The sequence below is a fragment of the Cucumis sativus genome, chromosome 1, assembly GCF_000004075.3.
Source record: "Cucumis sativus cultivar 9930 chromosome 1, Cucumber_9930_V3, whole genome shotgun sequence".
NCBI classification, from domain to species: Eukaryota; Viridiplantae; Streptophyta; class Magnoliopsida; order Cucurbitales; family Cucurbitaceae; genus Cucumis; species Cucumis sativus.
In genome coordinates this window covers 21,663,286-21,678,520 of record NC_026655.2, presented here as the reverse complement: position 1 = coordinate 21,678,520, position 15,235 = coordinate 21,663,286, and the positions used below count along the sequence as shown (strand labels likewise).

The 15,235-nt window shown below is 34.7% G+C and overlaps 2 protein-coding genes across 3 annotated transcripts; one reads left to right on the top strand and one right to left on the bottom strand.

The window, feature by feature from the left end:
- Window positions 1-1,799: 1,799 nt before the first annotated feature.
- LOC101207842 (serine/arginine repetitive matrix protein 1) lies at window positions 1,800-8,614 on the bottom strand. Of its 2 annotated transcripts, XM_004145282.3 has the most exons (11): window positions 8,242-8,614; window positions 7,843-7,932; window positions 7,547-7,669; window positions 6,969-7,136; window positions 6,793-6,879; window positions 6,522-6,655; window positions 4,413-5,546; window positions 3,506-3,685; window positions 3,268-3,345; window positions 2,812-2,895; window positions 1,800-2,653 (listed from the first exon to the last, which is right to left on the bottom strand). In XM_004145282.3, the coding sequence occupies exons 1-11, from the start codon at window positions 8,260-8,262 to the stop codon at window positions 2,035-2,037; spliced, it is 2,718 nt and encodes a 905-aa protein (XP_004145330.2). In that variant the 5' UTR covers window positions 8,263-8,614; the 3' UTR covers window positions 1,800-2,034. The 2 variants fall into 2 exon arrangements, with proteins under 2 accessions (XP_004145330.2, XP_031740321.1); XM_031884461.1 differs by lacking the exons at window positions 7,843-7,932; window positions 8,242-8,614 and adding an exon at window positions 7,225-7,336.
- A 2,619-nt stretch (window positions 8,615-11,233) lies between these two features.
- Window positions 11,234-15,158, top strand: LOC101205476 (D-xylose-proton symporter-like 3, chloroplastic). The gene is made up of 14 exons (XM_004153096.3): window positions 11,234-11,563; window positions 11,642-11,748; window positions 12,249-12,327; window positions 12,448-12,507; window positions 12,597-12,663; window positions 12,733-12,857; window positions 12,957-13,058; window positions 13,157-13,534; window positions 13,663-13,710; window positions 13,828-13,890; window positions 13,991-14,071; window positions 14,180-14,278; window positions 14,479-14,616; window positions 14,747-15,158. The coding sequence occupies exons 1-14, from the start codon at window positions 11,288-11,290 to the stop codon at window positions 14,879-14,881; spliced, it is 1,758 nt and encodes a 585-aa protein (XP_004153144.1). The 5' UTR covers window positions 11,234-11,287; the 3' UTR covers window positions 14,882-15,158.
- The last annotated feature ends 77 nt before the right edge of the window (window positions 15,159-15,235 follow it).

Below are 15,235 nucleotides of genomic sequence, written 5' to 3'. Positions count from 1 at the left end.
AAGTCAATAGACTCTACGAGGTCTTTTAGTTGATTCGAATTTATACCACAATAATATATCAGTGTAAAAAAAGTTGTAGAATTTTCATTTTACTCGTTGAATTATGGGATAGTTATATTTTTGAATTTAAGGAAAAATAGTAAATTTTAATTAACATGCTTTTATTCAAAGTATTAAAATTCTACTGATATATCGATATTTTCACGTTTTTATGAGTTTTATACCAATATAAGAGATGAATTTATATTTTCATTAGATTGTAAAACAACTTAGGAAACACACAAAATAAATTTCCACTAATATGCATACATACACACATGCATTCGTATATCTATATATAAACGTATACATTCCATACATGGATGCATGTATGCATATATATATATATATAATACACATGTTTGCTTATTTGAAAATAATAAAAATATTCATTTATTAATTTAAATTTATTTTAGAAACATTTTTATATAACTTTTTTTTAGAAATATCCTTCAACATCCAAATTTTTAAAAAACTAAATATCGATATTTTCATCGACATCAACATTCTAAACCTTATTTAGGTTTTATCAAAGTAGTTCGTGGTGACACTTTTTTATTTTATGTGATTAAGAATTTAAGTGTTTAATTAAGAAAATAAAATTTATATTTTAAAAAGAACTCTTAAAACGAATAGTTACTTAACATAACTTAGAAGATAATCCCTCTATTTTTTTTAGTCTATTTTAGTTTTTGAATTTTCTTTCGGTTGTTCTGATGTCCTTTAAATTTATTTTTACACATTTTGGTATGTGCGTGTATGTGTTTAACTTCTCTTTGGTAGTGTTTTTGTTTTTAATTTTTAACTTTTAGAAAAAGAAATTTTTTTCCTTTTTTTAACTTGTTTATTATGACAATCTTTTTTGAATGAACAATTGGATTATTGATCAAATTTTAAAAATAAAAACGATTTTAAAACAATATTATTTGATTTTATAAATACTAATTTCACCTTTAAATGGTTTTCAACACCGTGAACAAAACTAAAACGTAGTTTTCAAATGGTAAAATAACACAATTTATGCGATAGTAGTTTTGTAATCTATCATAGATAAATAGTAATATTTAATTATATTTGTGAATATTTTTATTCATTTTGATATAGTTGATGAAATGTTACCGATAATTGGAGAAATATGGGACCAAAAAAATAAAAGGAAAAAAAAGACAAAACTAAACACAAAGTCATTACTTTTTAGTTTTCAAAGCTTATTTTGGTTTTTCTAAAACATTTAAAGCACAATAAATGGCAAAATTGCTCAAAGTATCGATGTAAAATTTTAACTAGAAACTCAAATCTATTTCAAGGAAAGTAAAACCAAGCACGAATTTCAAAAACTTCAAATAAGAACAAAATAGTTAACAAGTTTAGGTTAATTTTTAACTTTGTTTTCTAGAAAATATTAAACTTAGAGTACTGTCATCTATTTCTATTTGTTGTCTACATTTTGTGAGTATTTCCAAAATCAATGCTAAATTATGAAAAATAAATAAATAAACAGTTTGAAAAAAAAAACATTGTGTAATGGAAATGGTCTTTTTCACAAAGGGTCATGTGCAAAAAAAAAAAAAAAAAAAAAACTGATGAACATTATGTAAAACATTCAATAAAATTTCTCTAGTGGCTAAATACTCAAATGCCATAAAACATTCAATAGCAAAATGAAAGGACCTTGATCCCTACAATGTAGGTATCATCTACCTTATCAATCCAATGCCGCCTTCTAAAAGAACTCCAAAAGAAGCTCAAGAAACCCAAGAGATCTGCAGATGGAAACTTTACTCATTAACTCTAGAAGGCAATATTCTGTTTCGAGTTTAGGAACATCCAAGAAATTCATCATTTATCAATTCGGCCTCATGGCGTTAAGGGAAGCTACAGATGAACAAAGTAACTCTTATGTGGAGAGATGAGATGATGTGTTTGGTACAGACTAATCTGAAATTTAAGGTTACTTCCAAATAATTCATATGACAATGCACCGCACAAAAAAATTCAGGACCTTGTTCCTTTCCTTGCATTGAATGATTCCAGTGCCTTCTTCCTCAATTCGATCTCTAGCCTTTTCTGCTCGGCCTCGTCTGCATCATCGCTGTGATAAGACTCTTCCTTTGCAGCTTGATCATCATCATCCGAGTAGTTATCACTGAGGTTCTTAGCTTTTGTCTTCCCTGCACGGCGCTCTTCCTTTTTGCGTCTACGCTCTTCACGTTTTTGGCGCTTCTTCTCCTTCCGCAACCTCCTCTCCTCCTTCTTCCTCCTCCTGCTCTCCTTCCTCTCCAATTCAGAATCATAGCTGTCTTCAGAGTCCGAAGAAGTGTCACGCCTGTCTGATTTTCTGTGTCTTTTCTTCTCCTTACTTCCAGCTTTACGCTTATAGCCTTCCTCCAAATCAGAATCTGAGTCATCGCGTCGGTTATTATTATTTTCGAGTGATGGAAGTTCAGTGTCTTCCTTGGCCTTACTTCGGCGTGAGTGGCTTTTTTCATCATGTTTCATATCTTCTCTTGAATATGACAGCTGCTGCTCCTCAACAAGTGAAGGTTCTTTGTGTGCTGATGAAGATTTTTTATGATTGGGACTTCCAGGCACATCCCTTTGAGGATGCTTATCACTGAAAAATAACAAAAACAAGAGCCACAGGCATGCAACTTAACGTATAGAGGATAAAATTATTTGAATACATTTTCCAAAGAGATAGAGAATGAGGTCTTTAGTTCCTAATATTTCTTTCTAAATTGCAAAACATCAGGAACAAGGCCGTAAACTAACCTTCCAGGTGAAGGGACTTTGCCAACAATTGAAGAATTCAGTGATTTCCTCAATGAAGACCTAGATTCAAGATTCCCACCCTCCCTACAAAAAATATAATCAAAAAAAAAATCCAGAACAGGAAAACCAATTTCTCCCAACAAGTAACAATATAGTTAAATAGATCAAAATCCAGGATTGAAACATTACATCGATATATCCATATAAATTGGAGTGTTCAACATTGATATTCAGTTTCGAAGTAAAAACAAATAATTTGGAAGTATAATTTAGTTTGGAAATAAAAATAAATCAATTCTTAATTTAAATAATTTTATCAGTTTCTTTATTTATAGAAGTATCCATCAATATCAATACTTTATCTATATATCCATAAAGTTGAAATCTCGAAATCTACACCAGTTCATTCACTGAAATGGTGTAGGTGAATTCATTAGCTCGAACAATTAAACTCACCTAGTGTAGGTGGCCACTTCTTCCTCTCCCCTTGTGTCACGACGATGCTGCTTTGCCCGTGATTGTGGAGAACTTAACCTGCCATCATAAGTAAATTACTCCGTTGTCTTCCTTGGAAAACTAAGGACAAGATGTAGATGATCTCCCAAAGATAAAATGGGCATATAAACCAAAAGACCTTGAAAGATCATTAAATAAAAATACACTAGGCATTATGATAAAGTAAAAAAATAACCACCTCCTATCATCATTAGCACTACTTGTAACTGGTGGAGAATTTGCTGGTGCTGGAGACTTCTCCAAAGACGATGATGACGCTCGTGCTCTGTTATTGGAATTATTCCTTTCCTTAGCATCCCTTTCTGGTGATCTTAAAGATCTAGAAGGTAGTTGGGATGCTGGAGATGTCTGAACATTTCTGTATCACAATTTTAAGATGTGAACAAAACCATGAACCTTAATCATCTGAAAGGACATCAAGATAAAGGAGAATTCTGTGCATGTTAATCCCACAAACCAATCATACGATCTCAGAACACTGAAAACTACAAGATAAACTTATCATCCATCCAGAAAGTGTATGTGGAGAAAAATCAAAAGGTTACAAAAGAGGCTACACGAATAGACAGGTAAATAGGAGGCAAAACAAGCAAATTATACACACAAAAAAAAGGACTTAGAAACAAAAGCCCAAAAAGAGATATTAAACTTGACAAGGGACCAAGTCTCTCTCCTAAACGTCTCTGAATCCTCTAGAAGTTCTCCTAATTATCTTCCAAATGCTCCAAAGAATGTCAAAAGAATTCCAAACACAAAACAATCCAACCCTATTGTCGACAATCATTAAACACAAAAAAAATTGTAATGCTCTCGACATAAAATATTAAGTTAAAATACTTCACAAATTCAAGCACTAAAATGTTTCAGCCACAGCCTGAAAATTTAATCATCGGCAGATGGCTAGTACTCTAAACATTTAGCAGTTTTGATCAACAAATTACTAACATAGCTTGTGTAAGGTATGATTCCTGACATAGTCCAAATTGTGTGTACATTATTGTCGACAATCATTAAACGCATATGCAGTCAAGTAGGTAGAGAAAATCAATACAGGGTGCAAGCTTAACACAAGAAAAGTGAATTACCTGCTTCTGTCCATGGGAGATTGAGACAGAGACCTCCTCCGATGTTGGGCAGATTTTACTTTGACAGGGGATGGGTTTTCCTGCTCCTCTGATGAATAACTTCGACCATATGTGGATCTACGACCATGTTGAGAAGGGCTTGATCTCTTGCGAAGTCCTGGAGATGACCTTTGCAGCAATGGAGGAGATTTGCTTAAAGAGGTTGATGGAGATCTACGTTCCAGAGGTGAGGGTGTTCTGCGATGATCAAGGGGGGATGACCTATCCAATTTGCGTGTGGGTGAGGGCGAAGGTAACATAGGTCGTCGCACAGGAGAACGAGACTTATGGCTTTTAATAGGTGATGGTGATCTGCGGTAATGCGCCGGAGACGGTGATCTACGACGATGTGATGGAGATGGTGACCTACGACGACGCACAAAGGAAGGTGATTTTCGACGATATGGAGATGGTGACCTATGACGTCGTGGTGGGGATGGTGACCTTCGACGTCGTATTGGAGATGGTGACCTTCTACGTCGTATTGGAGATGGTGACCTCCAGCGTCGTATAGGTGATGGTGACCTACGATGTCGTCCTGGTGATGGTGACCTACGACGTCGTCCTGGTGATGGTGACCTACGACGTCGTCCTGGTGAAGGTGACCTACGACGTCGTCCTGGTGAAGGTGACCTACGACGCCACTCAGGTGATGGTGATCTACGACGCCATTTAGGTGATGGTGATCTACGACGCCGAACAGGTGAAGGTGAACGACGACGTCTAATTGGTGATAGTGACCTACGATGCCTCGTGGGTGATGGTGATCTATTATGCTTATCAAGTGCCGGTGACCTTCGATGTGCAGGTGATAATGATAGACGTTGCATAGGCGAAGATGATCGATATGGTGATTTACGACCAGGAGATGGTGAACTATGTTGAGAAGGAGAACGCAATTGACGTACTTCTGGAGATCGAGACTTACGATGTGAAGTAGATCCAGATCTTCTCATCAAATGTGATGATCTATGTCGAGGAGAGAATGAATCACGACGGTCCCTTCGACGTGGACTACTAGACGACCTTCCTCGTGAAAAAGAGCGTCGTCTTCGTTGAGGTGATCTAGACATACTCCTTGACTTGTGTCTATCACTAAAAAAAATTATGAAAAAAGCATTAGTATAGATAAGGGGATTTTAAAAAAAGCTCCACAGTAACCACATATTTCTGTTTAAGAAAACATTTTTTCTGTCATTGTACAGATAGTCGAATGCATCACTGAAATTTGGAAGTGACAAGAAAATAAGATGACACACCCTTTTAACTAACATAAATTGATCAATTGCATTGGCTCGCTATAATTGTATCAAAATAGTAAACATACTTCGAGAAACTTCTAGAATTATAAATCAGCTGGCTTAAAGAATTTGTAGGTGAGCTTTTGCGAAAGACCCAAGAGCCACATATTTACAAATTTGTCAAATGTGACCTACGAAATATGATAATAACTTCCAAAAGGACAGTATGCATACATTTGAAAATAACCCAGAATATGTAGGAGATCAAACAGCTAAATGAGACCTAGAGACCCTGTTAAAATATATTATTAGTTCATACTCATTCCATAATTTGATGGTCGTAGGAAACAATATAATTTCTAGTTTCTTCTCTACAGAAAGTTCCTTGGTCACTCGTAGTTGTAGGTTAAGCTTGGCAGTAAAATTATAAACACCAGACATGTATATCATTGTCAAAGAAGAGACTCTAGTCAAGAATCTAGTTGGAGATTCCTGGGAATTTTCAGGAAGACATAATACAGGAAGATTTTCTATCACTTGCAAACTAAAGTGACAATGATTTTAAAGTGGCAGAAATTTTATCAATCATGAATTCAATATTATCAGATCTAAAAATCCCCACAGCTACAAAACATGTCCCTGTGCTAGAGAATATCTCAAGACACTATTTTTTCTCAAGTAATGCCATTAGACTTGATAAGTGAGAATGTTAACTTTGTCTCATTTTTTGGTCATATTTTAAAGGTAAAAAGAAGCTTCTTGTCGTATCTTAAAAGGTACAAAATAAACCATTGCACCAAAGCTGAAAATCAGTTTATTAATCCATTACCTGCTTCTTCCCCTAACACCATTTCTCTTTTCAGCCACTTCCTCGTCCTCTGGATAATTTCGCATAGCCCTTGAGCGCACATTCTTTGACGTATGCTCCAAAACAGAATTGGACACCTTTTCAGCCCCATCGTCCTACAGTAGTTTGAGGTAAAGGACATGAACCCAAATAATTGCAGAAGCTAGCTGAATGCCAGAGGAAATACAGAGAAAAGTTATGACCAAAAACCAATTTCAATCAATTATAACTCCAACATGAATAAAAAATTTACCATATTCTTCGATCTCTGCTCCTCGATTTCTCGATTTTCCTTCTCTCTCTTTTTCTGAATTTCATTAGCAAGAAAATCTGTCTCTGCCTATAATAATCGAAGGAGACTAGTTAATAGAAAGACAACAGCAAGCTAGATAGTTACTAGCAGTACAATAAATCTGAAATTCTACAAACCTTCTTCTTCCTAATTTCTTCTTCTTTGGCATCCAAAAATTGTTGAGGTACACCACTGGCATTCTTCTGGGCACTGAGAAGTAGTATCCAAAGCTCTTTCATAAACTTCACAGTATTTTTTTCCATGAACCCAGTGAGTTGTATTTGAACTTCCTTCCCATTTACTTCCTGCACCAAAGCAGTTAATTGATGCAAATTGAACATTACATATTAAACCACTTCTATTGGATGTATATTTTAGTAAATTGAGACAGACTCAATTCAGCTGATGCATGCCACTGGTGTAGTATGGCTTGAGCAGTGCCACCATTAAGTAGCCTCAAAAGGGAACGATCAAATATCACATGATGCAACTGTAATAACAATATCTGGAAGGATACAAGAAGACCTCCATGGATGAGACATTTATTACCATCCCAAAATTTGATGTTAGTTCTCTCATCCAGTAATTAGTAAACTCAAAAAAGTAATAATAATAATAAGAAGAAGAAGAAGAAGAAGAAGAAGAAAATTGTGGAATATAATATTGAGGTAGCACGAAATTGCCTTAAATTCTACAGTAAAAATCTTGCAATTACCTTGCCATCCAAAAGACCATATATGAAGTTGATAAGAACTTCATCTTCAAACCCAAGAAGCTCGGTCACCCTCGTAGCAATCCACGGCCTGATAACATCCATCTTCACCTTTGTCGTATCCACCTAAGACACATCGCTCGTGCTTAATAATTACTGATTAACCAACCCTCAAAATAATTACACATTCATAGCAAAACGGATTAACATCTAGCTCAATTGCAACAACATAAAACAAACATCTGTGACAATGGAACAACAAACAACGCTTGATAACAATTCCAAGACGAAAGACAAACCAATTGGTCCAGTTCAGCAGGGAACTTCTGTGTCTTCAACAGCTTTGCTTGCTTGTTCGAAAAACGAGTGTCTTGGTCCGCAGACGTACCCTAGTCAAAGATAATGAAACAAAAATAATCAAAAAAATGATTATTCTGATCTAACAAGAAAAAGAACAATTCTTGCAGCTATAACACAACATAATTATAAACAAAAACAAGATGGGGAGTCCTCCAACTTGACAATGAAAGTAAAAATTGCAAAAAAGAACCTATCCCATCAAACAGAACCAAATCCCAAACACTCCCCCAGCCAAACTAAAACGCTTAGCTTCAGAAACAAGCTGATTAGCTTCGATTTATATAAAACCCAAAAAAAACAAGCTGAAAACTAAGCAATAAGTTCATTTCGATCATTACCCGGAAAAACCCGCCAGACATTTTCTAGGGTTTTTGGTGGGAACCAAGATGGGTCTTTGGAAAGGCTGAGAGAAGGACAGTGGAGAAGGAATTAGGGTTAGTTGGAGAACATCTGCAAGTGGTGAATGTAAGAGATGGCTTTATGGAAGAGAATAAGCTCCGAACAGTCGCCGAGAGAGGCAGCTATGGCGAGAGCTTGCAAGTGAGTCACAGCCGAAAGGAATTGGACTGAACTCAGCTCTCGATTAATCTGCAAAGACGATTCGAAACGACGGATTGAGAGCCATCAATTGAGAAATTTGTACTCCTTTTATCCTCCTCCTCATTCAACGTCGTGGAATTAGGGCAAAATTATTTGTATTCCATAACAATATCGAGCTTTTTTTTTCTTTTTCATTTTGTTTCTTTAATAGGGCTCTTTCATTTATTTAATTATATTGGTCATTCATAATTATAATTTCTTGTGCTAAAAGTATCAAAATATATATATACACATGCTACGGGTCTTTTAAAAAATATAAAAATACCGTACAATACAACCCACACCCACCATGGTAAATACCAAAATGAACGCAAACGTGAAAGAAAAATACGATGAAAATAAATGCAAATCTGAAATATTTAAAAAAAAAATAAATAGTTTTATGATTTTTTATTTTGTTACTGGAGACGTAAATATTTTATTAGTTTGTTATATATATATTGTCAAATGAATTATAGTTAAATTCAAATTTGGAGTATATTTTAAATGACAAAGAGAAAATTATTTTGTATATGATTTGTTTTAGATGTTTTTTTTATAGAAATTATTAAAATACATGTGAATAGTTATTTTGAGTTATTGTCAAACATTTACTTTTTTTTCGAAAACAACTTACTTTTAAAACTAAACATTTAAATATGTAGTTCAAACGTGCTATTAGAATTTAGAAGGTTTCATTTTAACGATGAAGATTGGAGTGTTTTTTTTTTTTTAACATTTCTCCAAATGCTTCTTATCGGTAAATTCATAAATAGAGCAATTGTGTGTGCTTATATATTGCTTAACAAACAAAAAAGTTGGGAGTGTAGGGTTGAAAGGAAAAAAAAACGATAACAATTATGGTTTGCATATTTGTCACGCGTCTTCACATCTTTAAAGTTGGTTTATATTGCAAAAAGAAAGCAGTTTAATTTGAGGTTAGGCTGTAAAACAAAACCAAAATACATCAGTTAAACTCATGAAAAAACCAACAAAACCAAAACAAATAACTAAAAAAACAAACGACAAGCTCACATCTCGATCTAGAAGGAGTTACCAAACTCATACACAAAAGTGAGTACCATAAGTCTTTTGATAAGTTAAAGGAATATTGGAGGATCACTAGAGTTTAGAATCAACAGATTGTCAAAGAAAATGCATCATCTTGAGATAACAACACCAACGGAATAATAATATCTTTAAGTGAAATGAACGCCCAAGATACCATATAATCAGCCATGAAATTAGACCCAAGAACAAAGCCTTGAGCTCCGCTCCAACCATTGAAGAACCTGTAATGATAACGACAATTAACCTATAAATAGATGAATAAGAAGAATCTCACTATTGATCCCTCGGTAGAGGCAAGGCACGACAATCACCAAATTATTAATTTTTAAATAAACTTCAAATGTTTTAGAAAAAAACTTCTAAAGCTTGGAAGTGCCAATTTAATTCTTTTATTCAACACCTTATTTGGTCACATTTAATAATTTAACCCTTTTTTTTTCATCTATTAATTTAAACATTGATGGTTAGAGTCAACAACATCTAAAAATATTTGTAGGTTTCATTTAGGTAATTTTAGTCATGCACTTTGGATAAACAATACAATAGTTAGTCGATATTCAAATATTACAAGGGTCGAGCATTACTAGATTAAAGAGAGTCTATAGAGTTAAATACCCTATTTGTCAAAGTTGTTATCGTGTTTAATGTGATTCTACCTTTAAATTTTCAAATAAAGAAACATGGAATATATGCACATAAAATGACATAACCTAAAATTTTGTTAGTAAGGGACTTTATTATCTAGTAAGAGTAATGGTTGAACACGAGTTTAGAGAGAGCTAAAAGACTAATTGACCCTTACGCCAATTAAAAATATTAATATAATATAAATTACATAACATATATAAAGTTGAGAGGAGAGGGTCCGAGTTTCATGAACTTACACTAAACTCGTGGATAATCACATATGATTATTGTTATATTTGTGAATGGTGTTTTTAGATATCACATAATTTTCAAATAATATAATTTATTGCTAAAGTAAGTTTGACTCATTGCCTCTAAATATTTCTCCACATCTGACCGTTTTTTACTTTCTTCGGTACTCACATCGTTTTTCTCCATCGTTCAACATCATATTCTTCACAATATTTTCATCTACACAAATTTCTTAAATCTTGAAAATGAAAAATAAAATAAAATAACAAAATTTAATTTTTTCATTATATAGAATTGAATGTACAAATTTAAAATACAAACCTTATAAGTGTTAACGTACAAAAAAGAAAATTACACAAATAAAAAAAATACAATTTTATTCGTCATAATCCTTCGTCCAAACAAGATTATAATAATTCTTCTAATTCTTCGGCTTAATCCTTCTCAAGTAATAATTAATATTCATCTCACTTAATTCTTCTCTAATTATATGGTTTTCATTTTTTTTTCCTTAATTCATTTCCTTCCTATTGGCACTCATATAACTTTTGTTCAATGTAACAACTTTGAAAAGATCATATCAAATTAGGCGTGAGCTGCCAACATGAGCTTAGCTCAACTCGAATTTAGCATTTATTACAATATATTTGCAAAAAAATAGAAATTAGGTGGTAGCTGTAGTTTTGGGAAAATTAGTATAACTTTTTTAAAGAAAGTTAAAGAGAAGTTAACAAAAAAGAAAAAAGAAAATAAGTGATTTGAAAAGAAGTTAGACTACAAAGCATCATAAGTCAAAGGAAAGGAGCAATCAAAGGTGTCCACAAGATTCTCAACACTCAATAGATAAAACATCCAATGACATGCAGCAGTTTGCCATGTCCAAATTCATCTTTCTTTCTCTGCGATCGCTCTGCCATTTCCATGGCATTTTCTTTGCCCATTCGACCTCTCTTCACTCCTAAGCCCTCTCATTCATACACGCGTAAAGCCCATTTGAAGGCTTCCCAAGTTCTCTTCTCCTCTACTCCCACTACCCCATTGCTAGTTTCATCATTCACTGCCAATTTAGAGGCCTCATTCCATAACCCAATTTCTTCTTCCTCTGTTTCTAAGCTCAGACTCATTCCCAAGGTCCAGAAATCTTGGAACTCCATTCGAATTTGGTCTGTTGATTGGAATTTGTTGCTTTAATTCTTGCTTGCTTTGTAGGTTGGTGGTGATCGGGCTGATTATTCATCTGGGGAGGAAGAAACCAAGTCGGTTGATTCCGAAGCAGCCAACGAAGAAGAGTTTTCTTGGTCTTCTGTCATTTTGCCGTACGTTTTTTGTTTTACATCTCCTTTGTGCTCATTTCCGATGTGTGTTTGTGCTACTCGTTCACTAAATTTATGGGTTCATGGGGTTTTCTCTTCTTTGAATTAAGAATCATGTGAGGTCAATTCATCAATTGGGTCTGGTTTTAGCTTGTTAGCAGTTTAATACTTTGGACTTTTGAGGTTTGCACTTCATTGAATTAAGAACCATGTGAGATAAATTTATCAATTGGGTGTGGTTTTAGCCAATATTTTATTACTTTTGAGGTTTATGGGGTTTTCTCTTCATTGAATTAAGAACCATGTGATTCATCATTTGGGTCTAGTTTGTCTAGTTTTAGCTAGTTGGCATTCTATTTCTTTTGAGTTTATGGGGTTTGATCTTCATTGAATAAAGAACCATGTGAGGTCAATTCATCAATTGGTCTGGAGCTAGTTAGCATTTCTTTACTTTGAGGGTTTTTGAATTGGCAAACTGCATCATCGATTTTTTGCATTTCTAGGTTCTTGTTCCCTGCCTTGGGAGGTTTGTTGTTTGGATATGACATTGGTGCCACATCTGGAGCTACTCTCTCATTGCAGGTTGATCTATAACTTTCTGATACAATCATTTTCATTTTTCACCCTGAAAGTATTCTCTAGCTGAGAAGATATACCATATATGGCTCTTGACTGTTTTGTTTTTTGCTTTCAAAATGTTAGTCGCCAGAGCTTAGTGGTACCAGTTGGTTTAACCTCTCTGCCGTTCAACTTGGTCTTGTGGTGAGTTTCTTATATAGGACTTACAATTGAAACTGTAATGTCAATATCTCCAAAACTTATCTGTCTCGTGTGTATTCCCTCGATTTTAGGTTAGTGGCTCTCTGTATGGAGCACTTCTTGGTTCCCTCCTTGTGTACCCAATTGCAGACTTTCTCGGTACGTGCTTTCAGGTTTGAAGCTTCTTATGAAATTTATTTGACTGGTTTTATTATTTTGGTCATTAAGGACGAAGGAGGGAATTAATTATAGCAGCTGGACTATATGCAATTGGTAGCCTTACCACTGCTTATAGCCCTGATCTGGGGTTTCTTCTGGCAGGAAGACTTCTCTATGGCCTTGGCATTGGTCTGGTAATTTTTTTGCTTTACTCTCCATACAAATCCCTTAAGGCTGCGAGAACATTCTGATATATATAGTTAACTAGTCTTGATCCTTTTTCATTTTAACAGGCCATGCATGGAGCTCCACTTTATATAGCCGAAACATGTCCATCCAAGATTCGAGGAACTTTAGTATCTCTGAAGGAGCTGTTTATAGTGCTAGGAATTTTGGTACTGATCATAAACTTTTCCGTGTTGTTTACACTACTTCCATTTTGAGAATTCAGTGTGAAAATTAGCTAACTTTCCAAGAATTTGGATTTCTCCAGATGGGGTATTTATTTGGCAGTCTTCAGATTAATGCGGTTGGAGGATGGCGATATATGTATGGACTTAGTGCACCAGTTGCTTTCATGATGGGATTAGGAATGTGGCTTCTCCCACCATCGCCTCGTTGGTTACTCCTCAGGGCCGCTCAAGGTAAAGCGCCTTCACAGGATTCTAAAGAGGAAGCCATTGCGGCCTTGAGTAAACTTAGAGGACGACCTCCTGGTGATAAAGTATCTGAGAAGCAAATAGAAGAAACGTTTCTCTCCCTGAAATCTGCCTATTCAGAGCAGGAATCTGAAGGGAGTATTTGGGAGGTCCTTCAAGGCCCTAGTTTGAAAGCTTTCATAATTGGTGGAGGTTTGGTTCTTTTTCAGCAGGTGTTTAGTCGTCTCTAAAATTTGTTTTTTCCTATTAGTCCTTTCCTTTCTTTTTGAAGAATAGCATTTTAACATGAAGAGCAAATAACTCAAACTGTCTACAAATTCTATTCTATCATCTGTAACAGATAACTGGACAGCCGAGTGTTCTATATTATGCAGGTCCCATTCTTCAGGTTTTGAGACTCCCATCTCTCTCTACTCAAACAAAACTTTTGTTCCATTATAGTTCTAGAAGGCAATTTTGTTGATCTCTGATAAACCGTAATTTTGATACATCATTATGACTAAAGAATGCAGGATTTGCTGCTGCCACTGACGCCACCAGAGTCTCAGTTGTTATTGGGGTGTTTAAGGTGAATGAGACAATTTGAAATGACATGCAATCTAAATCTAGGAAAGAATGTTTGCTCTTGATCATAATTCTTAATTTGTTTCTGATCATTCTTCCTCCAGTTGCTAATGACGTGGGTAGCTGTGCTAAAAGTTGATGATCTTGGAAGAAGGCCTTTGCTCATTGGAGGTGTTAGTGGAATTGTAAGCATTTTAATCATATCCATTTCTTGGCGGCATTTCCAATAGCCTTGTAGTCTTTGAAGAATGGCTTGCTTGGGTTTCTAATTCTGCCATCTAATTTTACTGCAGGCACTTTCCTTGCTTCTTCTTTCGGCCTACTACAAATTTCTTGGTGGGTTCCCCATTGTTGCTGTAGGTGCCCTGCTTTTGTATGTAGGATGTTACCAGGTATAATTTTCTCTTGATTTTTTAGCCATGAGGCACATATATATTAGTCTCTTTCTTTCCACGTATTCACATTTTATATATAATCAGTCTTCCTGAATTATAAACAAACTTAAACATGAAATTAGAATTTCTTTAATTCTTTGTTTTGCTAGTTCTTCTTGTCAAAGGATGTGAAAAATTTTTTTGAAATGCCATTACAGATATCCTTTGGACCAATCAGTTGGCTTATGGTGTCTGAAATATTTCCACTTCGAACAAGAGGGAAAGGAATCAGTCTTGCAGTTCTTACTAACTTTGGTTCAAATGCTATTGTCACATTTGCATTTTCACCTCTAAAGGTTGTTATTTCGTTGAACTTTTGCCTTACTACTTATTCCCTTCTAAAAATAGTTGCTTATTCTTACCATTCTCTCCCCACTATTTCTTGAGTCATTGAGGTCGATAAATGCTTAACTTTCTACTTTACAGGAATTGCTTGGAGCAGAAAACCTTTTCCTTCTTTTTGGTGCCATTGCATTGCTTTCACTTCTTTTTGTAGTTCTCAAAGTTCCCGAGACCAAAGGTCTAAGTTTGGAAGATATAGAATCCAAAATCTTGAAGTGATATAAACCCAATGACCAATTTTCCTTTCATGAGATGTCAGTAATAAACATTTGTTTGCAGCAGTTGAATTGCCTAACTTTTACAGAATCACCGCAACATATTTCTCGCTTGGAGACGCTGACACGACTGGGATCTGTTGAATATGTAAATATAAAGTGGCTACAAAACAACTGTCTCAAATTGAATAAGTGTACACATGCTTTTCTCCCTTCTTGAAATATGTATTTCTAAATGTTCTTACCATTATGGTTGATATCCACATCTTTGTTTTGTATATTATTATGTCGCCAATTTTTCTAGAGTCATATAAATATTTGAAACTAATTAAGAAACTGATATATAACTGTTTGAGGA